Source organism: Sciurus vulgaris (genome assembly GCF_902686455.1).
Source record: "Sciurus vulgaris genome assembly, chromosome: 2".
NCBI classification, from domain to species: Eukaryota; Metazoa; Chordata; class Mammalia; order Rodentia; family Sciuridae; genus Sciurus; species Sciurus vulgaris.
The window spans coordinates 119563092-119590256 of record NC_136462.1 but is presented as its reverse complement, the minus strand read 5'-3'; the positions used below and the strand labels follow the sequence as shown (position 1 = coordinate 119590256).

Below are 27165 nucleotides of genomic sequence, written 5' to 3'. Positions count from 1 at the left end.
ATTATTAAAAACAGGCAATATTAATTTTAAATGGCAACAAACAAAAATAGTGTTTTATGGTCAAGTGACTATTTTAAAAGACACGAGATCTAAAAATCAAGAGTTACTGTTAATGAAAATGCATGCAAAATAAAGTTTAAACATCAATAGTTATATTTTAAAAGTTTTGATTTAAGAAAGTAAGTTTGAAACAAAACTTCTCAAATTCCACTTCCCCATTTGGTTAGAAATTATTTTCTGATGATGTGGTACAAATGTTTTATATATTTTACCTATTATTATGAAATTTCAAGTAATGTTCCAGCGTGCTGCTACATACAGCCACTGTTCAGGTAGGAATCAGACAACTCCTACAGAAGTGAGACTGTCAAAGTTGTTCGAATACTTTAGACATTAAACAAGGTACATGAAACAAGCACCATCACAACGGTCTTTCCTCTTTCAATAATTCACTCCATTGTTTCTAGTGGCTGTGTCTTGCAGAGGTGAGTCATAATGGTGTGCTCCCACACTGGAGTTTTTAGTTCTCCCTCTGACAGTTCTCCCTGGCACCAGAAAGTATATTTCCTCCTAGTTATTCATATACCAGATCTGACTTTTTTCTCTTATCCTTATATTCTTTCACCCTCCTGCTTCTCCTTTGTCTTTTTTCCTATCACTACTCTGCCTTTTTATTTAAATAGTTTAAAGTGAAACAGACTTCCACTGATCAGAATAACTTAGAATCACAAACTGTCTGGGCTGAAAGGCATGTGTCATGTAGTTCAGTGGCTGGGGGGTAAAAAAATTCTGTAAAGGTCCAGAAAGTAAATACTTTAGGTCTTATGGGCCATTTGGTCTCTAAGCCACTAATTTCTGCCATTATGATGTGAGAAGTGACCACAGACAGGACACAGACAATCTGTGAACAAATATATTTGGCTACAATCCAACAAAACTTTATTTACAAAAACAGGAAGTAAACTAGATTAGGTCTGTGGATTATTGTTTGTCAACCTCAATCTGTCCATTCTCCAATGAATGTTTATTTCTACATCAACGTTTTCTAAACTGCCATTTAGAATATTAATGGATCTGCTAACCAATAAACAAGGTCTTTCCATGATCAGAGACCTGGGAAATACTATATGTCCACATTATATTCTTGTCTTGGTGATTCACAATGCCAATAAAAGGCTCAAAGTAGACCAGTCTTCATCATTCCTCTTTCAGATTGCCCAAGGCTCTACTTACTTTCTGCAATAAAACACAACTCTTCTGTGAAAGGAATTGCTTTTATAAACTCTTACCTTCTATCTGTGATGTTATTGGCAGAAAGTCATCCACATGTGTCTAAATGGCTTTTCTACATTTTAGTACTAATTAAAAGGTGAGTTTAGTATTTAAAAAAAGAAAAACTTCTGGACGGATGGATTGAGATATAAATATGTTATATATATGTAGTATATATGTATATATGAACTGATTTATACATACATAATATATGGTTATTTTAGAACACTAAGAAAAAAAATCACCACTCCAAGATAACTAATGTTAGGATTTTAGTATGAGAATGTCCAAATGTGCACATGTAATTTTTTAAAAACTAAATTCAGATTATTTGGTATATATAGTTTTGTATCTTACTTTTCTACTTGAAATTATATCCAAAGATTTATCTGGTATCATTAAAAGTGTTCAAATGGATGGTTTTTAATGGCCCCAATAATTTTTCCATTGTAAGGTTGTACTATAATTATTTTAATAACTTCCTCTGTTTTGGGTCATTAAAATAATTTCCTATTCTTTCTTTATCCCTCTTCTTTCTTTTAAAATTGTTGATACTAATATTAATAGTCTTTATCTACATCACTGATTCCTTCCTTAGGAAAAACTCCTAAAAAGAACAATTAATGGGGTGAATCAGTAATTTTTAAGATAAAATTGTCAAATGATTTTGATAAAGGACATAAAAAATTATACTTTCAGTAAGAGTGAAGTAAAGATACGAACCTAATCACACTCTAGGCAGCCACTATAAAGTCATGTTCATTTAAAAATTAAAAAATCCTTATTATTAGGCAAGAATGGTATCTTATTCATTGAATTTTATATCTTTGTGAGGGGGAATATTTGTTACATACTAGAAACAATCTTTATCTTCACTCTATTGTGAGTTGCCTAAAATTGTCTAAAATTCAGAATAATTCTTGTGATATTTAGAATTATTGGTGCATTCTTCCCTAGTTTGTCTCCTTTTTAATTTAGTTAAGATATTTTTGATATACACATTTTCATTTTTATATCTTAAAATAACAGATTTTTTATTTCCTTTTATATTTAGTAAAAGTAGATGGCCAGACTTTTCTATTCTCTTTTAATCTTTTTATGAACTCAGATTACATTTTAACTCTTTCTTACATAAGTTAAATATTTAACTTTTCATATAATTTTCATATAATTTTAATTTTTTCCAGATTACCATTTGTTCTGTACTATGTATTATATGTATATAATATACTATGTAATGTATAATTATTTCTACCCATATTAATTTGCAATTTCAATTCATCATACATTCAAAAACAATGAAATGCTATTTCTGTTATATGAGATTCTTTTTGGTCACCATATTTTAGAAATAATGTGCATAAAACAGAGACTATAGATAAGACATACAAATCAACATACAGAACAGGTTCTATTAGAAATAACTGGAATTGGTGGGAAAGAAAAAATAGGAAACATACACTATTTTTATACAGACAAAATAAGATAGTGAGATGTAAGTCCACAGAAAATATGAGTGGTTCAAGGAAAACCACCTATGCTGAATGACAGTTAAGAGTAGGGATTTTTATGATAGGCATGGTGGTGCACACCTGTAATATCAGGTACTTCAGAGGCTGAGGCAGAGGGATTACCAAATTCAAGGACAGCCAGAGCAACTTAGAGAAATCCTGCCTCAAAATAAAATAAAAAAATACAGGGCTGGGGGTGTGGCAAGTAGAGTACTTGCCCAGCATGCACCAGGCCCTGGGTTTAATTCCCAGTCCAATTCTATTCTTCAACCCAGTGGTTCCCACTTCACAGAATCGAAGCAAAGGCAAATAATTGCAAAATGTAGGGAGTTATATAAATAAGGTGATCATCAGAGTGTAAGTTTGAAACAATTTATAGTTTTAAATTTTATATTTAATCATGAACTGATTAAATAAACTCGAACCTATTACTTAATGGACCATTTCACAGTCATTAAAAATGTACTAAAGAGCAAAAAGAAAGGCTTCAATTGAACATACAGCATAAAGCAATTATCTTTAACTAAAAGCTCCCGTGAATAATAGTAACATAAGGAATTTCTTGACTTTTAAGGGGGAAAATACAGGGTAAATAGTTGATCAGAAGATGATATTATGGTATCTATGAAGATTTTCAAGAAAGTATTTAGAAATGAACATTGGATAACCAACATTCTTCTGAAAGCAGAGAAATAGGACTAGATACTATCATTGGACACCTTGTAACTCTATTTACTAAGGATAAGATTAAGGAATTTCAATTTTTAATAGCACAAAAGATGCCGAAATACAAATGAGGATACAAAATTCTCTAGCTATAAGAAAACAAAATAATACTTAACTACCTGAATTTGTAGGAAGAAAACAGTTTGCTTTAAAAATTGAAATCTATCAAAACCAAAACTTACTTCCTTCTTCAATCTCTTGAGTTTCTTGCATGGACTGCCCTATGGTTCTAGACATTTTCACCTGGTTTTCTACTGAAACCCAAACTCAATATATCTTAATAGGTGTTTCCTTAAGTGAATCAGTTCTACTATCTTCCTTTTTGAATTTACTTGCATAAAGTTATTTATAATATTTCTTTATATCCTTTTAAAGTTTACAGGATTTTTAGTGATATTACTGATATTGGTAACTTGTATTCTTCTGATTTTCTTCATCAGTCTGGTTAAATGTATTTAAATTGGTCTTTCCATTTCCTTATTTCTGTTCTTTATAAGTTTTTCCTGTTTGCTTTAGATTTAAGTTGTTCTTTTTTATCTTTTTTAAAAGCTTCCCTCAAAGCTATACTTGTAGCTGCATCCTACAAATTTTGATGAGCTATATTTTCATTATCATTCAGTTTTAAATATTTCTTAATTTCCTATATGATTTCTTCTTGGATCAATGGATTATTTAGAAGGGTGTAGAATTCCAAAATATTCAGAAATTTTCCAGATCCATGTTATTGGTTTCTAGTTTAACGACACTTTCTATGATTTAAATCCTGGCAAAATTTATTAAGACTTACTCTACAGTACAGAACCATTTACCTTAAAAAAATTTACCTTTAATGTAATAACTGATATAGAGATATTCAAACAATCTACCATCCTATTTGTTTTGGGGTTTTTTTTTTTTTGGTCTTGCTTATTTTTTTTTAGTTTTAAGTTGTGCATGACAGAACGCATTTGACATATTATACACACATGAAGTATAACTGCCCATTGTTGCGGTGGTACATGATGTGGCGTTACACTGGTCATGTATTCATATATGAACATATGAAAGTTATGTCCAATTCATTCTACTGTCTTTTCATTTATTCTTTGCTTTTTTTTCAACATTTTTTTTGTTCCCGATTGAGTATTTTTTAAGATTCCACTATACTTTTATTATTTGTTCTATTTTTTAGTGGTTTGCTTAAGGTTTATATTATGCATCTTTAACTTATTAGAGTTTACTTCAAATTCTATTACACGATGTGTTGTATACGAATCTTATAATCACTTATTTTCAATTCTTTATATCATATGATACATAGTAATGTTATCATACAATTTATATATAATAAACTATTTTCGCTTTAGATTAGAGATCTGCAAAGTAGGTCCTGCCACTTGTTTTTGTAAATAAAGGTTCACTGGAACAGTCAAACTGGTTTGAACTATATGGCTGTCTTCATGTTACAACAGTAGAGTTAAAAAGGTATGACAGAGATTGTTTTGCTCATAAAATCTGAATTATTTATTATCTGGCTCTTTACCAAAAAGAAATTTGTGGCTCCTGTATAAACAGTCAATTATTTCTTAAAACAACTAAAAATTAAAAAAAAAATTATATTGACTTAAAAAAAAAAAACCACTACTCTCACTTGCTTTATTTTTTTTTTTAATCTTTTTTTTTTTAATTGTAAACAAATGGGATACATGTTGCTTCTCTGTTTGTACATGGCATAAAGGCATACCATTTGTGTAATCATAAATTTACATAGAGTAATGTTGTTTGATTCATTCTGTTATTTTTTCCCTTCCCCCCACCCCTCCCACCCCTCTTTTCCCTCTATACAGTGCTTCCTTCCTCCATACTTGCCCCCCTCCCTAACCCTAACTCTAACCCTAACACTAACCCTTCCCTCCCCCCATTATGTGTCATCATCCACTTATTAGCGATATCATTCGTCCTTTGGCTTTTTGAGATTGGCTTATCTCACTTAGCATGATATTCTCCAGTTTCATCCATTTGCCTGCAAATGCCATAATTTTATCATTCTTTATGGCTGAGTATATTCCATTGTATATATATACCACAGTTTCTTTATCCACTCATCAATTGAAGGGCATCTAGGTTGGTTCCATAGTCTGGCTATTGTGAATTGAGCAGCTATGAACATTGATGTGGCTGTATCTCTGTAGTATGCTGATTTTAAGTCCTTTGGGTATAGGCCAAGGAGTGGGATAGCTGGGTCAAATGGAGGGTCCATTCCAAGTTTTCTAAGGAATCTCCACACTGCTTTCCAGAGTGGCTGCACTAATTTGCAGCCCCACCAGCAATGTATGAGTGTACCTTTTTCCCCACATCCTCGCCAACACCTGTTGTTGCTTGTATTCTTGATAATCGCCATTCTAATTGGGGTGAGATGGAATCTTAGGGTGGTTTTGATTTGCATTTCTCTTATTACTAGAGATGTTGAACATTTTTCCATATGTTTGTTGATTGCTTGTAGATCTTCTTCTGTGAAGTGTCTATTCATTTCCTTGGTCACTTGCTTTATTTCTTTGTGAAGATCTTTCATGTATCTATCAGGTATCATACTACTCCTGCCTGAAGAAATTCCTTTAATATTCCTTTCTTCTAGCACAAGTCTATCAGCAATGAATTTTTTCAGCTTCTGTTCTAAAAAAGTCTTTATTTCACATTAAGTTTTGAAAGATGCTTTTGCTGGGTATGTAAGGCTTTTTTTTTTTTTTTTTCTTTTAAGGATTTTATTTCTGGCAAAAAGTCTGCTGTAATGCTTATCTTTGTTTCTCTGTAAAGAGTATTTTTAAAAATTTCTTGCTGGTTCAAGACTTCTTCATACAGTTTCCAGTAATTTGTCTATGATATGTATAAGTGTATTTTGTTTCATTGTTATTATTATTATACTACTACTATTACTACTCCTAGTAGTACTAATACTACTACTTTGGTCTTTAGTGTACCTAGGGTTATCTGAGCTTCTTTTTAGATCTGTGATTTGATCTCAATTTTTAAAATTCATAGCTATTATCTATTCAAATATTTGCTTTATCCTGTTTGAATTCCCTTCTCAAGATTCAAATTTACTAATGTTACACTTGTCCCATCTTAGGTGCTCTATTTAATAGGTGATTTATATTCAATTTTTTGAATGCACCTAAATTTGTTTATCCATTTTCAGCCTAGAGGCCTTAGTTGCTCCAACTTTTAGCAGTTAAGAACAAAGCTCCTATAAACATTTGTGCACAGGTTTTTATATGGACCTAACTTTTCAACTCATTTAGTAAGTGCCAAGGAGTGCAACTGTTATTTCATGTTAAGAGTACTGCTTTGTTTTTGATTTTGTTTTGATTCATTTTTATTTTTGGTACCAGGAATTGAACCCAGAGGTGCTTAACCACTGAGTCACATCCCCAGTTCTTTTTATTTTTTTATTTTGAGACAGGGTCTCTAAGTTGTTTAGGGCCTTTTGAAATTGCTGAGGCTGGCTTTCAATTTGAGATTCTGTCTCAGCCTCCTGAGCTGCTAGGATTTCAAGTATATACCACTAGTGCCTGGCTTGGTTCATTTTATGATCTGTAAAAGCACATCTGAGTGTATTTAGAACCGGAGGGTTTTTCTCATTTTTTCTGTTTCCTCTTAGTTTCAACCATTCCTGCATACCAATACCACAGGGATTTCCTTCCATGCTCTTAACCTTTCCCAAGTGGTAGAGAGCTTTTGTGATTCAATGCTATGCTCACCATTGGGTTCAGTCTCAATCTTAGGTAGGTCTTGTGGTTCTTTTTCCTATGGCAGCCCAAGTCTGCATTACATTTATGTGATCATAGGTGGGAGTTTCTGACTCCTCCCCCACTAGTAAAAGACCTCTCCTTGTTATTGGCATAGGATTCTGAGGCCTAAAGTGATTTTCTGTACCTCTTTCAGCACCTTCTTTTCCCAGCATCAACGAGCTTTTGCCTATATCCTATATCTGTAGGGTTTCTCCCCACAAAAACAGAAAGGTTTGACTTCTAATCTCTCTCCAGAAACTTATGAAATAAAGAGGTTTTCTGTCCCACTGGTTTGATGCTTCAAGAAGGAATAAAGGGGAGGATCTTTGTGTCTGTCTTCCAGTAGGTGAACACCTCCTTCATCCCTAGACCACAGAGACAGTTTTCTGGAGTCTCCTGCTTTGCCCCCTGTCTTAATTGGGAATACTCTGTGGAACCCAAGGGAAAAATATTTGCAAAACATGTTAACCCCTTTTGTAGGTGGAACCCTCAGAAGGAGCCCATACTTGGCCTTTAAGGATTAGTTAAACTGCTTTTAAGTTTTCTTTTTGCCCGTTTTCTGGCAACCATTTCTTTTTCTTGGACTATGCCAAAGATGAAATAATGACTACATTCCTTTTCATTTGTCCTTTTTGGAATCTGTTACTAAGTTGCTGCAAGTTCACCTCTCTGAAAAGAGAGGTTTTAATTTTGTGACTGAGTTTTTCTTGTGGTGAGAAGTGAAAGTTCTCTGTATACTCTACATCCTGAGTAGAATTAGAAAGACCCTTTTACTTCAGTTCACCTTCCTTTTCTATATCTGAAAGGCATCACCATCCTTCCAGTCACCCAGATAAAACCTTGGAAGTATCTCTGGCTTCTGTACAACAATGTTTAATATTCAATCAGCTGATAATCTGACTCAGATAAACCATTAATGTCTGTTTATTAGCATCCTCTTTATTAATTTGTTTAGTACAAGTACTTATCATCTCACAATGTTCTCATAACCACATTCTTTGAACCAGCCTGCACTCTGTCTTCCTCTAATTAAACCTGACTTATTGCTTTGACTTTACAGTTATGGTCATTGTCAGTGTGATCCTTTATATCCCGCCTTCTTACAGGAACAGGTACTCTGTTCTATTTCCATGCTGATTCAGGTCCTCTTTTAAATCAACATTTGGAAATCTGATCATTCAAGGCCCATTACAAAGGGGACATCTATCATTAAAAAAAAAAAAAAAAAATTCCTCTCTTCTGAAATGTAATTGCTTTATTTGTACCATAAAACATTAAATAACCCTAATCTGGACTGGTATTAAAGTTGTATATATCACATCCTTCACTATATTACAAATTCCAGAAAGACAGAGATCAGATCTTATAAGTTGTTAAGTCCCTCTTTACCCTTCCCATATAAACATTTATCTTGCAAATTAAAACAAAGCAAGTAAAAAGGACAGGCACAGTACTGTGTGCCTGTAGTTCCAGAATTGTGAGACCCTGTCTCAAAAATAAGTAAAACAAACACCCCCCCCACAAAAAAACCCCAGCAAAATAAAAAACAAAACTAATAATATGGCACCTTCCTTCTTATAATCTATGTATCATGAATATATCCCTGAGTTCCTGATAAGGTTACTAAAAAATTTCACCATTCCATAAAAAGTTGTTCTCAAAAAGAAAAAAAAGCACACACACTATGACTATAATGATTATACCATCCAAGATTTTCAGAGAAAAGTCCGATTAAAATTAGTTTAGGGACCTCCCAAGAACCAATCATGTACACTGTTAGATTTAGATTTATAGTGGTAATCACAAATATCCTGAAGTCCTTTTAGTTAGTTCCATGTAAATATACCCGAAGACAGCCACAACGTTTACTAAGGAAAAAAGTCACTGCCAAACTATATCCAAATTATTATTTTAAATTTCCTACTAGCCCATCTCTCCTGCCCCACATTAAACACAAAACAGCAGCTCTCAGTGAAGCCTCAGCAGAAGCTAGGAGATCTGGGACAATAGACACAATGCTGTAGACTTTGAAGCAAAGAAAACTAGGCTGTAAAGAATTCATTTACAAGATGGGTATCCTTGGGTAAATAATTACGCTTCAGAGAAAAGAAAATATGAGATCTGAAGCCTTTGTAGATTAAATGACTCCCCTGGAATTATCTAACCAAGTGTTTCAGCATATCAAATCCCAACCCATGACTTCTGATTTAAAATGCAGATCCCTTTCCAGTATGCCTTTCCCTCTCTGTGAGGGCACAAGCATCCACATGCAATGCAAGGGGTGAGGGTGACCTTATTTTACCTGCTGCCACAAATTTCTACAGCAGAATCTCTGGCACAGTGAGGGAAGGCTTGCCAGGTAATCTGTGTGTCATGACACACTGGCAGCCAGTCATGTAAGCTCCTTTCTGGTAATTATAACATTCCTAGGGGTATTTTTATTTTGAATATGTAGACTTGTTCTAAAAATGTGACTGAGTTTACGTTTTAATGCATTCACTTTAACAAACTCTTTATTTTATATCATTATCTGTGTATTACTACTTTCACTTGTAAAAAGGACTGTCACATGCTTGAAACATTATATGCCTACCTGCTCTGTGCTCTCAATACTACAGATAGTCTGTGACAAACATAATTGAAAAACAATAAAATTTACTCATGATGAATCTTAAAAAAAAAAAAAAAAAGTCACTGCCATTAGTAAAAAGACATAAGCACATCTACCTCATGGATTCTGCTAGTATCTTATTTGCACTCAGGCATTCTTTTAAGATGGAAAAGTGACATGCTTCTTAAACCATTTCCAATGAATGGAGAAGGATATAATCACAAACAAACATAGAAAGAAAAAAGCAGTTCTAATATTTTATGCCTTTTATAACAGTACTCCAACTATATTTTCAAAAAGAAGCACATAAAAATCCTATATGCTATTTTAAGGAAATGCCAGAATAGGTGTCATCTTTGCCAATTAGCTTCCCTAGCCAAGCTACAGTTGTTACAGAAATTCTTCCTGGAACCACACTAGTACCTGACCATATTTGACTTGGATAAAAGTTATTTAAAGTGGCATCTTTTTCATGAATTCTTGAGAAACGCTCCAAAATAAAAATAATTTAGTTGTTAAAGATAGATAAATAATGTACCTGATGGTTTCCCCTACCAATATAATGCAGAATTGTTTTAATCCAATAATTTAATTTTCAGTAATTTAGTATGAGAAAATAATCATATAACAAAGTTCAACACAAGCAATGCTCTTTTTTTTTTTGTGGTGCTGAGGATTGAACCCAGGGTCTTGTGCTTGCAAGGCAAGCACTCTACCAACTGAGCTATATCCCCAGCCCTCAAGCAATGCTCTTAATAGCAAGAAAAAAAAGACTATTTCAATTTTAACCAATGAGGAATCAATTACACAAAACAAAGTGTGTGTATACATATAGTATGTGCATACCTATATATGTATATGCAGACATGTATATATGCACACATATATGTAACTCAACAGTGAATAATATTGATGCAGATCTAAATTTGTTGACATGAAAAGATGTCTATAGCAAACTATTTCAAGAGCATATATATAATTGTGCATGCTCCTATGCTGTACCCAAATAGTAGGAGTACATGCCAGTTGTCAATTTATTGCCTCTCAGTTCCAAATTCAGTTTTCATTGCCTGCTTAAAAAAAAAAAAAAAAATGGAGCTGGCCTCTTAATATATTTTTCCTTTGTCAGCTGGCAAATGTGTCAAACTTTCTCTATGAAGGGTACTGGAGATACATTACAAGGAAGGGGTTTCCTTCCTGGCTTCAGTGGGCTGCCTCGGCAGGCTCTTATAACCAGCAGCTTTCTCAAGTACCCAATTCCTTGGGTGATTTTACAGCATAATGCTTCTGGTGATATACCTTCTTATGAGTAGTTTTGCTCAAACCCTAGAGAATGAAGTTTCAGCAAATTCTGACAACAAAGCACCACATCAACTTCCTTGCCATCCAGTAAACCACAGCCAATCCCTTTCTAACAATGTCTAGATCTCAGACCTAAAAGAGTCTCTCTCTGATCATTGTCTTGACCTGGGGTTATAGCTGCTCATTTTATCTGCCAATTTGTACTTCCTAGCATTCTCTTTACTTCTTACTAGGTAACTTCTTGTTACTCTAATTCTATTATAACTAATAATAACTAATAATTTTTTTTTTTTTTTTTGGTACCAGGGATTGAACCCAGAGGCGCTTAACCAATCAGCTACATCCCCAACCCTTTTTAATATTGTTAATTAGGAACAGGGTCTTGCTGAGTTGCTTAGGGCCTTGCTAAATTGCTGAGGCTGATTATGAACTTAGTCCTCCTGCCTCAGCCTCCCTAGCTGTTGGGATTATAGGCATGCACCACCCAGCTAACTAAAAATTTTTTACATTGAGCTTTCCGTGCTCTAATTACAGTGTTTTCCCTGACTTTACACTGACTTGTAAGTGGGGGAGGTTCTTTATACTTTTCAATGTTGACTGAATGTTTTATAATACCCATATGAACTTTTGGTAATAATCAAAAGGCATGCTAATTTTATTTTGCAAAAAGTAAAGAAAATTTCAATGCAAAATAAACAGTGTAAGTTTTTAATCTTTACAGGGAAGAAATATATTTGTGAGATTAAAATAACAGAACTCTAAAAAATATTCATTTATATAAGACTATAACTGATTCAGTTTTTCTTAATACCAATACCTTTCTAACATTATCTGACATTGTGTTTCTATGTAATTTTAAAATGACAGAAATGATTTAGATTGCCATTCTTTTTCTCTTAGGTATGCCATATATTGACCTTGACAATAACCATGTAGAAGGAGGATAACAATGTGGAATGCAGTTCCTCAAACACTTATAGCCTCCTTCATCTTACTATTTCAGACCCTCTTACCATGTTCAAGGATTATCAGTTGAGCTCCAGCTTGTGCATTTCCAACATCATTCTCAGCAATGCACTGATAGAACCCTTCATCTGATTTCACAAGACCCAAAACTTGAAGATTATGTTCCTTCTAAGGAAGAAAAACACATGTTTAATTTTATAATTGAAAAATGAGTTCAAAATCTGAAGGATATATTCTTTTCAGGATGAAAGATGAATAAAATGTTATGATTCAACTATTTAATGTTACCCACCTAATTATGTGTTAATTTCATTTTATATTCAAGTATTGGCAAGATACTGACAACTGCTACAACAATATGTACTGTCATTAATAATGAAGAACCTAACACCTATGGAAAGTCAGATCCTCAATGCTTGCAAACTTACATTTTTCTTTGGAAAAATGTCTGGCAAGCAATACAATGTGACTATGGATAAAGACTCAATTAGTGAACTTAAGGTATTATTTTTCTAAGATTATTTGTAATTTCAATAGTTTTAACAGATTAGAATACCATAGATTAAATAACACTGTAAACATATGAGCTTTCTTTAAAGTACAAAGCACTGCATGAATGTCAACTATTGCTACTGGTATAGTAAATATGGTTTTAAAATGTCTAAAATAATTGATAAAGTAAAAATGATAATTCAACCATAACAGGTTGCATTTTAATGTTAAATACTTATAAATTATTTTTTGTAACATTGCATGAATTTCAAAAGCAGAAAATACATTCCCATTAAGAAAGAATTACTGCTGGGTGTGGTGGCACACACCTGTAATCCCAGTGGCTCAGGAGGCTAAGACAGGAGGCTCACGAGTTCAAAGCTAGCCTAACCAAAAGCAAGATGCTAAGCAACTCAGTGAGACTGTCTCTAATTAAAATACAAAATAGGGTTTGGGATGTGGCTCAGTGATCAAGTCCCCCTGAGTTCAATCCCTGGTACCCAAAAAGAAAAGAATGAATTACTTCTATGACAAATTTATAACGAGCTATTAAATCTTTTAATAACCATAATTACTTCTGATATTTCTTATGAATGTCATGTATAGATCTTAAGGTATGTCATTAATATTTATTATTACTTAAACTTGGATAATTCTATTATTAGAATGTTAGCTAATGATGATGATGTATTATTACTAGATAATATCTACTAAGCAGTTTATATATATTATATATTTATATATAAGTAAAAACAATTATGGCTGACAATTCTTAAAATTTTTAAGTGCTAAATATATTAATTGATACACAAAAAATATACATATTTATGGGGTACCATGTGATAATGCATTTACTTTTTTAAAGAATCTTTACCTACTGTCACATAATTATCTGACATTAGGTCATCTTTATTTTCAAGGGTTTGACATCAGTATGACTTTTGGTTAAGTTTTGTGTTGTTGATATATAATTAATTGGTATTTTTTCAAAAGAATCATCTTTCCATACTTTAAGGGACAGATTTCTACTACGTGAATAGAGAGATGTGAACACAACTAGGAAAACACACACATGCACACACACATACTACTTATTTTCCAGGAAATGGTTGCAGCTGTGTAAGAATACCAGACTGTTGGTAGACTCCTAAGGTTTTTAGTTCAGTCACTGATTCGCTCTGATTTGATCTCACATAAGGTATGAAAATACATCTGGGATAAGCTTTCTAATCAGCCAATGAATTAATTACATTCTATGCAAATATTGCTATAACTTCCATTTTTCTTCATTTATAAAACATACAATAATATTGTGATTAAATTTAAAAACATTTAATATTTTCAGAAATAAATGTACTTCTTTGAAAAATACTTACTACAATCTTAAAGTAATCACTTGGGATAACCATATCCCCATTCTTGACCCACTTCACAGTTGGAGTTGGTTTCCCAGTTACTTCACATTCAAATACAATATCCATGGATTCATGAGCATATATATTAGCAGGTTGTTTCAGGAACTCAGGTTGGGCTTTAAAATAGAAAGAAAATTAAGATATTAATGAAAATAAAGAGTTATTCATATTTTAATCAAGGTATTATTGAAATTAAGAAAGTAAAAATAGGTAGCTAGTCATATTTCAACCAATTTTTTAAAATCAAGAATCCACAGGACTTTTACTTATTTTTGAGTCTCTTATATACCTTTATAAAAGCATATAACAAATATGTATTTAAAATATGTTAAGAATATAATATCTTTAAAAATTAACTTTCTGGAAAAATTAACTAACTTAAAATGATAATTTCTGAGCTATTTACTGAGAAATATTGACTATATTGAAGAAACTGAAAATGTGAATATTATAAGCTATCTTAAAATGAATATTAAAGTCTATTTCTCTAAGATTTATGCCATTTTTGAAGAGCCATAATTAAAATTCAAAGTTGAAAAGATTAACATAATCTTCCTTTTTCATCAGTTTGATCAATTACAACAAAAAAAAGTAAAACAAATGTCATATTAGAGGTCTCATCACTCTTGCAATACACTCATTTTAGTAACATCCTTTATTATATGAAATGTTTTTTAAAGTGATAGCATCTTTAGAGAAAACATATATACTTGATAAACCCTGAGTATGATAGTATCTTTCTTTCCCCAAAGATGTGAATCACTGACCTATAAATAATGCATTCATAAGATTTTTCATTAGAAGAGTTGAAGTAGATCATCTAATCCAATTTCCTATCTAATGCTGTAATTTCCTATACAGCACCCTTGACATAGGGTCTTACTGATGTCTGTTTGAACATTTCAAATGACAAGCAACTCCCCCCATATCACAACGCAGCAAGCTCCATTATAGGCTAATTCAAGTAAATAACAATGATAATAACAGCAGTATCTATATCTACCTGTGCCCAACCTGCTGGAATTTTGATTGGGATTGTGCTGAATTTGTGGCAACTTGATATCTTAACAAATCTGTCTTCCTTTCCATGTACATGGTCTCTCTCCAATTTTTTAGTGCTTTGATTTCTTTCAATATTTTAGATTTCAGTAAACCTTGTTAAAACTTTGTTATATCCCTATGTACTTCAAAAATTTTGGGGTACTATTGGAAGTGGTACCTTAATCTGAGGGGGGTGTGCTGGGGATTAAATTCAGGATCTCATACATGCTAGGCAAGCTCTTTACCACTAAGCTACAACTGTAGCCTGAAGACATTATTCCTAATTTCCAATTGCTCACTGCAGGTATGTAGAGGTGTAATGGATTTGCTTATACTGACCTTTTATTCTGTGGCCTAACTAAACTCACTTATTAGTTCTATTAGTTCTTGTATAGACAATTTAGAATTATCTAAATCATTTGGAATCATTTTGTCTATGAATGCTGTTAGTTTTATTTCTTCATTTCTAATCTGTTTTTCCCTTTCTAAAAATTTTTCTTGCCTACTGTGCTCACTAGAGAGAGGCAGGACCCAGGATGAAGTCCAAACTAGCAATATAACTTAAGTAAATGAAGAATAAGAGTATTGAGAGCACACAGAACCCCAGGCAAGTATACAAGTACTCAGCCATTTTTGCAATGAGTCTTCACAATTTTCTTATCTATATATAAGAATTTTTCATAAAATGTCAGCTTTAGAGTAATATCTCAGCTCCAAATTTACCCATCTTTACAAAACTGGATGGGGACCTGGAGAGGCAGTTAAAGATACAGCAGAAAAAAGGGTTTATCTTTCACATTGGGGTGTAACCTTTTTCTTCTGTGTTGGCACGGCTACTAGAAGTTCTGCAGGAGGTCCACTGATGATCATCCTTCAAAAGTTTCCAGCTTACTTTACCAGGCTTTCAGAGTACCATCTCTGACTCATAACACTCCAGCAGGCAACTTTCTGTTCATCATCAGGCAGGCCAATAGCATCCCAGCAAGTGGCTTTCTAGCTATGTCATTCCAGCTATGGATAAGCTTTGGCCCACTGCTGTGTCTTTGGGCAGCAATTCTGCTCTCTTCAACAAGGTATAATAGCAGTCTCAGAGGAGAGCTTTCTTCCATATTTGTTTCTTTCTGGATTCTCTCCCTCCGCTCAAGAGACAGCAGTAGCTAATGTTTATATTTACTTTTTTTTTATTCTTCAGAGTCTAATTTTATTCATTTTAGTAAACATTTTACTCAAAATAATTCTTTGTATTTAATTATTCCTGTTAAAATACCTGGTGTGGTTTCTGGCCCTTGACTAGATCCTGATTAGTAAGGTGAGCTATTAGAACCCCTTATATATGCTGCCAATATTTCTTCTCAGTCTTCTCTTTTGTCTAAAACTTAAGGCATATATTACTGTAACAAAATTTTAAAATTTTATGTGGTAAAATTTATAACTCCTTTTCATTTTGGTATCTATATTTCATTATTCCTTTTTTACTCCAAAAGATTTCCATGCTATCACATAACGTTTCCTTTCACTATGTCTATGAAATAATCTAGTTTTACTGAGCTAAGCATACGGCTGTGTGTTTTACTAAATGGAAAGCTCAGTAGTCCCCAATAAGAGCAAATTATTTCAGTTTTAATAATAAAAGCCTATGTGCTGAGAGAGGTTTCTCTGTGGATACCACTTGGTTTCACTGATCTGTGTATTCTTACACCAGAACCATAAGGTTATTGTAACTACACAGAATGTTTTACTATTTGGTAAAACAAGTACTCTACTTTCATTCCTTTACTTCTTCAAAAATTCCCTAACATGTTCACTTAGCCCCGCCTCTAATAAATTTAGACCCAGCTCATGTTTTCACTGTTCCTTCTCAAAGCAAATTGATAAATAAGAACAATCTGAAGTTTTCATTTGAATGACAATAAATTGTAGGAAAAATAAACATATTTACAATCCCAAGTCTTCCCCTTTAATAATTAAAGTGTGTTAAATAAACTTGTGTTCACAAAAGCCACTGATTTGTTCTGAGCTACTACATTAGGACCCAACAGACCAAACCAAAATGGATTCACTTATGCTAAAGTTCCACAACCTCAAACTGAAACTAGTTTTGACTTGCTCAGAAACTGGAAGAGACAGATAACAGCCAAATACTCAAACATGCCAGTTTTGACCTGCATGATAAGGAAACCCCTGCTGCTTTAACCCTTATGAGAAAAGTAACATGCAGTAACTTGGTGTTCAACAATCTGCTTTTTGTATTATGCTGTTTCCTTGTTACTGCTCAAGCTACTTTATAAAAACCTACTGTTTTACCATGCCCAGTGTGGCACTTATCTATTCTTTAAAATGAGATGCTGATTAATAAATTACTAATAAAAGTCAATTAGATCATTTTAACTAAATTTGTTCAAATTTTGTCTTTTGACTCTTACATATTTATTCTTCAGTAAAAATTTACTGTAAAGCATTTCTAATGACTAGCAGTCAGGAGACCTATAGATGAGTTCTGCCTCTAAACAGGGATTTTACTAAACAGGGATTTCAAGAACAGGGGTTTCAGTTTGCTCTTGTACTAAGTACAATAAGTTTCATCTAGGCTATTCCTAAATATACTAAAATCTTTAACCACTGTGATTTTATCATTCTGATTTATATATTTAATATGTGACAGTACCTAACATCTGTGACTGCTTTCTACTTATTAACATTTAGTTCCCACAAAAATCCTATTATTTTGGTATTATATTATTTCTACTTTATAAAGACACTAATACACTGAGATGCACAGTAATTCTATAAGGTTATATAGCTTAGTGACAGATCTGAATTTTGAACCTAGAAGTCTAGCTCCAAAATCTATTCTTTAAAACAAACTTAGTTTATAAAAGAATAAAATAATAAGTCCCCGTGTACCTGTCAGCTTCAACAATTAACAACTCAGCATCAGTATTGATTTATCTATATCCCAAATCTATCTCATTCCTTGCTGCTTCCCTCCCAGATTATTTTGAAAGTAAAATTCAGGTACTATATATCATTTCATATATAAATATGCAAGAGCATCTACAAGGCAAGAATTCCCATTACTAAACCTGTGACATCATCATCGGGTTGGTATCTACAGTAATTTCTTAATGTCTCCAATTATTCAGTTCAAGTATTTCACTAATTTGCCTATGTTTTAAAAAAACTGATTTATTTTATTTGAATTGGGTAAAGAAGGTACAAGCACATATTAATTTAAGTTTATTTTAATCCATGGGTTTCTTCCTTATCTCTTACTTTTCTTTAGTATTTGTTCAGAAACAAGTCATCTGTCCTGTGGCGTTTGCTGGAGTCCATCTTCCGCTGACTTCATTGCCAGGGTGGTATGTAACATACTCATTGTGCTAATGTGCCACCCCCAAGAATTCTTCATAGGTAGTTTCATGTGCTTCCATCAGAATGTTCATAACTGTCTCTTTTTGTGATGCTGTCTTTGATAATTACTGTTTTACAAAATAGTAATATTCTATCATTCTTTCTACAAAGAGAAACATTCCCTCATTTATTATATTTCCTCAGTTAATTAATAGGACAATCTTTCAATTATCCAGTTATCCTATAGTTATAAAATGGCAGGATAAATGCTTGATTCTTTCCCTTTACTTATAGTTTTCAAAATAATGAGTTGGTTTTTTAATATCCTCACCCCAACGTGATCACTAAGGATTTTTTCTTTTCTTTTTTTTAAGCATCATTATGAGTTCCAGGTTTAAAATATATTTGATTTGTTTCAATTCACTAAAGTTATTCTTCTTTTGATTATGAAATCAGCCCATCTTTGACCAAGGAAGGGAAGGCTGGGCCTGTTGGAGGCTCCTCAGTGCTGTCTGATATGACCCTAATGGTCTTTGGTATTTTCTGTACACTGCTCTAAGGCCCTTTTTTGTAGACAAAGTCCACAATTTTGTATTTTTAAAATACAAGCTTCATCATGATGTTCTATTAATTAAATTCAAGACTATAATTTTTAACTGAATCTTTAATTTTACAATTGTACCTCCTATTAGGTTGGAATTTGGGTGACTATAAGACGGAGAGCGGAGCAACTGAGGCAAAGGGCAGCAGGACACACGGTGACCAGTCAAACGGGCAGGAAAACGCCACTGACCCTTACCTTCACCTATCACTCAGCAGGACCCCTGCCCATTCTGGTCTATAAAGACCCTGGACAGCCGGGGCCACGTGCAATTTTCTCTGGCTCCCTACCCTGACCTGTACCCCGGGGTCTGGGAATTTTGCCGGAGAGCCAAATTCCAATAAAGCTTGCTTCGGTGCCAAAACCTGGGAGGGTTTTTGGACTTCCCCCATTGGAGTTGAGGTCTACACCCTCCCTCAGAAGAACAGGAGATTCCGTTCTGTTCTGCTCAGCTCTGCTCCATCCTGTTTCCCTTTATCCAGCATCAGACAGGGTAAGATCCCTGGGTTTTTTCCCATTTGCCTTTCCAATCTTTACCATCTGATCCGCACAGGGTCTGTCCGTTGCAAGTGCCACGGATCCCCCCACCCCCCACCCGTTCCATTTAGGCTTTGGTCACTGTGGAGACGTCCCAGGCTCCAGTTAGCCCCCCGTTTATTCCGTTCTGGAACCCCAAAAGTCGAAAGACGTTTTGGCTTTTGGCCTGTCCGCTGTTTTTCTGGTGTACACAAGCTAAAATTGGGATGCCTTTTCTGCTTCTGTACGTGTAACTGGGTAAAGTTGGACGGTCAATGGGAAATACCAGTAGCTCACTGGACTCCAAAACTCCTTTGGGCTGTCTCTACTGTAATTTTACAAAACTGGGGACTCTCACAAGACTTACAGCGTAAAAGGCTAGTTTTTTTATTCGACCATGGCCTGGCCTCAGTGTGTTTTAGATCTCAAGATGGCCACCAAAGGGCACTCACAACCATTTGCAAGCTTTTCTTTTTGGAATTTGGTGCTCACCCTGCCCTTTCTTCTACCTGTTCCACCACCCAAGTTCTCCTCACTGTGGCTGGTTCCAAACCCCACCACCTCCATGCTCTGGCCAGAATTCCCCCTCCTCTTCCTGTCCTCCTCCTGCAAATCCGCCCACTCCTCCTGGGGATGCAGCTCCTCCTCCATTTCCTCCTCAGAGCCCTCCCACCACCTAACCCAGAGCTTCTTTCTCCTCTGGAGGTGGCTGGTGCAGAGAGTGTTGTGCGAATCCAAGTTCCATTCTCACTCCAGAATCTTTCCCAGATTGAGAAAAGTTTAGGGTCTTTCTGTGCTGACTCCTCTACTTATATTATTTAGATATCTTTCCCAGACTTATGATCTCACTTAGCATGTATTTCTTCCACTCTCAACCCAGACTAACGAACCTGCATCCAACAGGCACCACAAGATCTTGCCAATCAAGTCCACCTAACGGACATGACTCTCCCCATAGGTGCATAAAAGTCTTTTACCAGAACTCCAACAAAGTAATAATTAACGGCCATGTCATTTTTCCAGGACTCTTGTTTTTTTTTTTCTTAAATTCTATATTTTTTGAACTCATAACACTGATGTTTTGATCAGTCCTATTTTTATTGAACTTGAGTTTTTGAGTATCTGTTACATTGCAATGGAAATCTCACCTATGAAAACTACAAGGCCTTTGTTTTTGTGTTATGTGTATATTGTGTTGTCTATTCTGTGTCCAAAAATTGTGTACATATCATGACTTACATGTCTCCAGGTGGTCACGTTTAAAAATGTTAATTGATATTAATCATTTGTTTCTAGAACTTGTCACCAACAAAAAAGAGACTACAAATACTATTCAATATGCCTGATATCTTGGTTTTTATAGTGAAATAAGGATTTAACATGTGTGGAATTACTCAAATGTGTTTCTTGGAAATATCTAATTAACTTACAGAGTGTTGCCACTGGGTCCTTGCGCAACCAAACAGACCTTCCTACAGACTGGTGGCATATCTCTCCAGGCAGCTTGATTCTGCCATTTGTGGGTGGCTACCATGTCTCTGAGCCCTGACTACAACAGCTGAATTAACTAAGGAAGCTCTAAAACTAACTCTACTCCAACCAATAACTGTGTTTTCCACCCATCGACTACAGGACCTCTTAAGCCATAAATCCTTTCCACTCTCACAGGTGCTAAAGGCCCTATGTTCACCTCGTGAAGACCTCTTCCCCTCACCTGATCTAACCGTTTTTGTATATGGCAGTTCTGTGCTGGGTCCCAGTGGACGCTGTAGAACCACTTACGTAGTAGTCACCACTGCCTCAGTTCTGGAAGCCAATTGCCTTCCAGAAGGGACCACTTCCCAAAAAGCCGAACTCCTTGCTCTGATTAGGGCTCTAATTCTACCCAAAGGTAAACAGGTTAAAATCTACACAGATTCCAAATATGCTTTCTTGATTGCTCACTCACATTCAGCTATTTGGAAGGAGTATGGATTTTTCACCACGCAGTGGTCACCAGATAGGAAAGAAAAACAGAAGGTTCTAAATATGGGAATGTATTCAGTAGAAGGGGAAAAAAAATGTTTCTGGGTAAGAAAGTCTTTGTGTGATAAAATACATGAGGGTTTAAGTAAGCGCTAAGAAAGTCTGTAAGTAAAGGGCAAATTTCAACAAGTTTGCATGTAACTAAGTTAGTTGTATGTGAGACAATCAGTCAAAGCTATTTAAGGTTTTCCTAAGGTCAAATACTAATGTACTGTTATAATCCAAAGTTTAATCTATATGTTAAAATGACAAGGATTCCTTTAAAAACACTAATTTACTCTTGACATTGTGTCAGTTAAGTTTTATTCTTTATGAACTTCTTAAAATGACATTTAAGAAAGAGTGTGATACACGATAGCAAAACATGGGACAACAGTGACTGAGATTGGGGTCTCTGATGACCTCATGGCTATGGCATGGCTGGCGCCTGGGAGTGTCTCTGTGCAGGAGCACAAGATGCCTGGCTGCTGTGGCAGTACCCTCCCTGGGGAGGCTCTGTGTAGGTGTCCTATCAGCTCTGACACTGATCTCAGGCACACAGCACTTGGGCAGGAAGGAATTCTTTTGCTAGATAACCAATGTTTCATCAGCTACCTTCTCTGGTTCCTGCTCACCTTGCAGTAACTTAGTGAACTTTCTTGAGAGCTATACAGAGCTCCTACCATTGCACTTTGCAGCTATGAAAAAATTACATAGATGTCGTCTCTGTAACTTTCCTGAAAACAAAGAATAATGCTTACATAGTTTTTAACCTGATAATAAGACATATATAAAGGTTGCTGACATAACTCTTTAGATTGCATTTCTATCAGAGAACAGAGCTCCATCTGATCCCAGTTTAATCTTCAAAATCTGTTTATAAATCTTTATTTTCTAATTCTCCTTTGCCCCTCACTGAGCTTGAGAATTTGGTCATGCTAATCACAGCAAAAGAGGCAAAAATTAGCTTCAGAATTAGAACATTTTACCTAAGATTTGTGAAGGGCCCCACCTTACCTGAGATAAGGCTCTGCCTCACCCTGCTACATGTTAGAATGGCTCCAAAGTAAGCCAGACTTTAACTCATTTAAAGTTGTGTTCAAAAGTTCAATGTTTGTTGTAAAGATTACTGGATCTGAAACAGGGGATATAATGAATAACTCAGCCAAAATTCAAGATAGCTATTGCACAAACTGAATGTTTTACTGTTGGGTGATTCCATTTTGTATTTTCCTTGTAAACTCTATAACTGTTGCCTGATTAATGTTTTGCAGAAGTACTGCTTCAAGAGCAAACACCGTAAATTAACTTGAAATAGAAAGCCATCACCTATAGGACAGGTAATGTAGACCCCAATTAGATAAAAGGGGATGAATAACTGCAAAGTCACAGACATTGAAATTAAAGCCCAGTACTCTTACTTTATGACTGGTGAGACTAACTTGCTGGATATTTAAGATCAAACTTAGAGACTGAGATTAAATACAGAGGCCAAGAAAAGCCAGTGTTTGGCTCTTACCCTGAGAGTCAGCCTGAATCCAGGGAACAAGAGAACTTCTCTAAGGAGTTTTGCAACTCTGGGCCACCAACCTCCCAATCAGGGAGATTAATGAGACCACTGGAGGATGAAAAGCCAATCAGTGCACCTGATGCAGAGGACGGTCATTGGAAAAGGGAGACATCCCTGATACTTCCAAAGGAAGCCACCTCATCAAGGAGACCCTGCCTAACGAATGGCACTAATGGAGCTAAGAAGCTGCTCTTAAGTTCCCTACAAGTGACCCCTGTGGGAACTCAGCCGACTCTTAACAGACAGGAACAGGTCAATTTGACCAGCTTGGTCTTAAACACCTAGCAAAACAGTTAAAACTGAAATATAGTCATTCTTGGGCATTTAAAAGAAACAACAGTTAAATGCAATCTAAGATGTACACTTGGTGTTAACTCCCCTAGAATAAAGACTGGAAGCTACAAGAGAGAGATTCTTAGGCAGATGTATCTGCTAACTATCAAGAGAAACTGCCAGAATCAGGAGTTTTTAGTCAGTTTAAGGCTTATAGATCCTCCTAAGCTCCATAGGTAGGCTTAATCTATGTTTGCTAGTATAATTATCTAGCCCTAAGTCATAGAAATATAGAGATCTCTACTAAACGCAGGTTATACCATCAAGAGGACTTGGTTATGCAGTCACTGTCCCACCCAAAAGCTAGAACAGAAACTCCAGAAAGTAGTAGAGGCATCTGCTGCCCCCCTGACATCCCTGCAAAGATGAATAACATGTATTGCTCAAGTTTCCTTGCAGAACCATCAAGCACTAGATCTGACGGCAGACAAAGGGGGAACATGCCTCTTCCTAAGAGAAGGATGTTATTACTGCATCAATGAAACTGGTCTAATGGAAAAAAAAAAAAAAAGTCGGAACTCTCAGACATCTAAATGAAAGGCTGAAGCAAGAAGAATCAAATGATCCCTGGCCAGGATGGCTGAACTCCACTCTTGTCACCTGGCTGACCCCTACCCTTACTTCCCTATTTGTGATAGAATTTCTGCTAATGATTGCTCCCTGTCTTCTCAGGTTTGCCCGGAACCGCATGAGTGAGGCTGACAGGGTGACATACAACCAGATGCTCCTATACTCTTACAGCCGCCTCCCCACCAACCTAGAACCTAAACCTTTCTTTCTCCACAACACCCCCTAACATGCAGTAAATAGCCAGATGGACTCCAGGGCCTTATATCACCAAAAAGGTCAGGATGTTAGGTCAGAATTTGGGTGACTATATGACACAGAGTAGAACAACTGAGGTAAAGGGCAGCGCGACACACCGCGACCAATCAAATGGGCAGGAAAATGCCACTGACCCTTACCTCCACCTATCACTCAGCAGGACCCTTGCCCGTTCTGGTCTATAAAGACCCTGGACAGCTGGGGCCATGTGCAATTTTCTCCGGCTCCCTACCCTGACCTGTACCCCGGGGTCTGGGAATTTTGCTGGAGAGCCAAATTCCAATAAAGCTTGCTTTGGCCGTTTTCTGTCTGATTTTATTTGGCCATTAGCTGTGCCCCTGAGCTTACACCTCCTTTCTTTCCTGACAAAAAATTTCCATTCTCAGTGACACTAACATAATTACTCATTTGCTTTATCTTACACCTCCTTAGTCTCAGAATACACATTTTCACCTAGAACACAATAGGAAACAATTGGAAGACTTTTACAGTTCTTTTTGTCTTAAGAATATCTTTTTTTAGGTATATGCAGTCCAATTACTATTTTAAAGTTATTTTGAATAGTAACTTTCAATTCAAATCGTAACTTTCCATGTGGCTATACTACAAACTAGATATACACCTAGAGTTATTTGTTTTACTTTTATTTCCCATTCTTGGAAATTACTTGGTAAAGTTTTAAATCTACAAAAAACAAGGTATAGTCAAATAAGACTAGCTTCTAATCCTGTTTCTCCTGTCCTACACTTTCCTATAAGGAACCATTTAATTTTTTCTATAGTTTATCTTTTCATTTTAAAAATTATCTCTCTCTCTCTCACACACACACACACACACACACACACACACACACACACACACACACACTTGTCTCTCTCTTCTTTAGAATGGCAGCATGCTAATTTTTTCCTACCTTCAAAGCCTATACTATTAACTATGACAGTCCCCTTTTTAAAGAACTGACAGATTCCTTGAGTCCCTGGGACTGGGCTCCTCCTGCTAAGGCTGAGTAAATAATTCTGGAAAAGAACAAAATCCTCTTTTTAAAAAATCAAATTAATATAATCCTAGTCAGTCTTAGTAAACAGATTTTCAAAGACTATTAGAAAAATCATAAACAGTGTTCATCATTTACTTTTCCCTTTCATAAATTGTAAAATAATGCCTTTAAAATGTTCTCTGTATTTTAACTACTCTGAAGATAGTATTTACACCAATTAAACACAATGTAAGAGCAGATGTTTGTGATTGGGAAGTTAAATGGATAACCAGAGAACACACGAGTCAATTACCATAAGAAAATAAATGCTGTAATAGAAGATTATGCATTTTGTTACTGAAGAGATAATTAAGCTTCAAATTCTCTTTGACAGCTCCCTATCTCTTCTAATGCCATTATTACAAGAGTAATTTTAATTGCTAAATGTACAAGTAGAATTTGATACTAAACCAAATTATACTTGCAAAATTCTTTTACTAGAAACATCATTTAATTCCATCATTGTTATATAACGCTGAAACTGCCACTGAAACAGAAAATAATATAGGCTCAACACCAATGTTTCAAGGTTATTTTCTTATGCTGATTTGGAAGATAATAATTTTGTTTACATAATCTCTGAAATATTGGAGTGTCTACTGTTTGATTTTAAATTCATAAGCACTGAAATTCTTATTAAGTACTTTAAGTAGAGAAATAAAGCAATTTTGGCTGTTCCAGCTTAACTGCACATTTGATGTTTTTTTTTCCTGTAATTCACAAATTGACATTTTAGTCCTTGAAAAAAATTTTTAAAATGCAAACAAAAATTTCACATTTAAGAGGCCAAAATTACCTCAGGGATTTTAACAATTTAACACAGGTCTGCTATAGGAACCAGTACCTATAGCAGACAAAAATACACTAGAACCCTCCAACATTGAGAGAAAGCTTCCCAGTGAAGATTAACAGGTTCTTCAATAATCTCCAGGCATATTTCTTGATTCCATAGGTTTCCTAGTGACATGGGAGCTGTGAATCAATATATTCTAAAAGTGGTCCATTTTATGCTTTGAATACAGCCCTTGCTGCTCTGCCACTGGAGCTTATTTTTTAAAGGGACATGGTTTTCTCTCTCCATACTCCTCCCTAATCTCTCTTGCTCTCTAATTGCTGGGGAAAAAGGATTACTTTTCTCCCCCATCCTAGAAGGAATTATCTATTTTGAGCACACACCCACCACAGGAACAAAGTAATTCAGACTTGGGGATGGCACCAGATCTCAGAAATGACTATTTTCCAAACTAACAGGTGACTTACAACTCCAACAGAGAACATGTGGAACGTAGCCTTTGAATAATCTCTTTTAAAAAATCCCTGTTCCCCCCATGATGTGCAGAATCACAGACTCTGGGCAGGAATCCCATGTTTCTCCTTTGCTAGCAAAGCAATACAACTCCCCTCAACTCCCTTTTTCTCAAAACCATGTCCTCGTTGTTGCACTGACAGTAGGGGTAAGGACAAAGCTGTGGGTAACAATATGACAAAGTTGCCACTGGACTTTGGAATTCTATTTCCTTCTATCTCCACATCCTCAGCTACAGTCTCACTGCTTTTCCCTAATTTCTCCTACCCCCAATTTAACTAACAAGTACTTCAGATCTTAATTAAAAGCATTTCCCCTCATTAGAACCTGGGCCACCCTGGTGGCCCAGCACCAGGACCCTCTGTACCCCTGTGAACTTTGTGTACCCTGCCTGCCCTGAACTTGGCAGATGAGGGTGGTCTGCATGCTGGCCATGGCTCTGCTCTTGATGCAGAATAACATAAGGGGGTAATGACAGAAAATGGTATAGAACAGTGAGAATCAACCAACTCTGGGA

General features: G+C 35.3%; 1 protein-coding gene across 11 annotated transcripts in view; it reads right to left on the bottom strand.

Moving 5' to 3' along the window:
- The window catches only part of NEO1 (neogenin 1), a 244518-nt gene that overhangs the window by 92249 nt on the left and 125104 nt on the right, over nucleotides 1-27165 (bottom strand). For all 11 annotated transcript variants that reach the window (XM_079125283.1, XM_079125292.1, XM_079125293.1 and 8 more), the window contains exons 6-7: nucleotides 14024-14178; nucleotides 12203-12323 (exon numbers count right to left, since the gene is read on the bottom strand). In XM_079125283.1, coding sequence (XP_078981409.1) covers nucleotides 12203-12323; nucleotides 14024-14178 — 276 coding nt within the window. The remainder of the gene's footprint in view (nucleotides 1-12202; nucleotides 12324-14023; nucleotides 14179-27165) is intronic.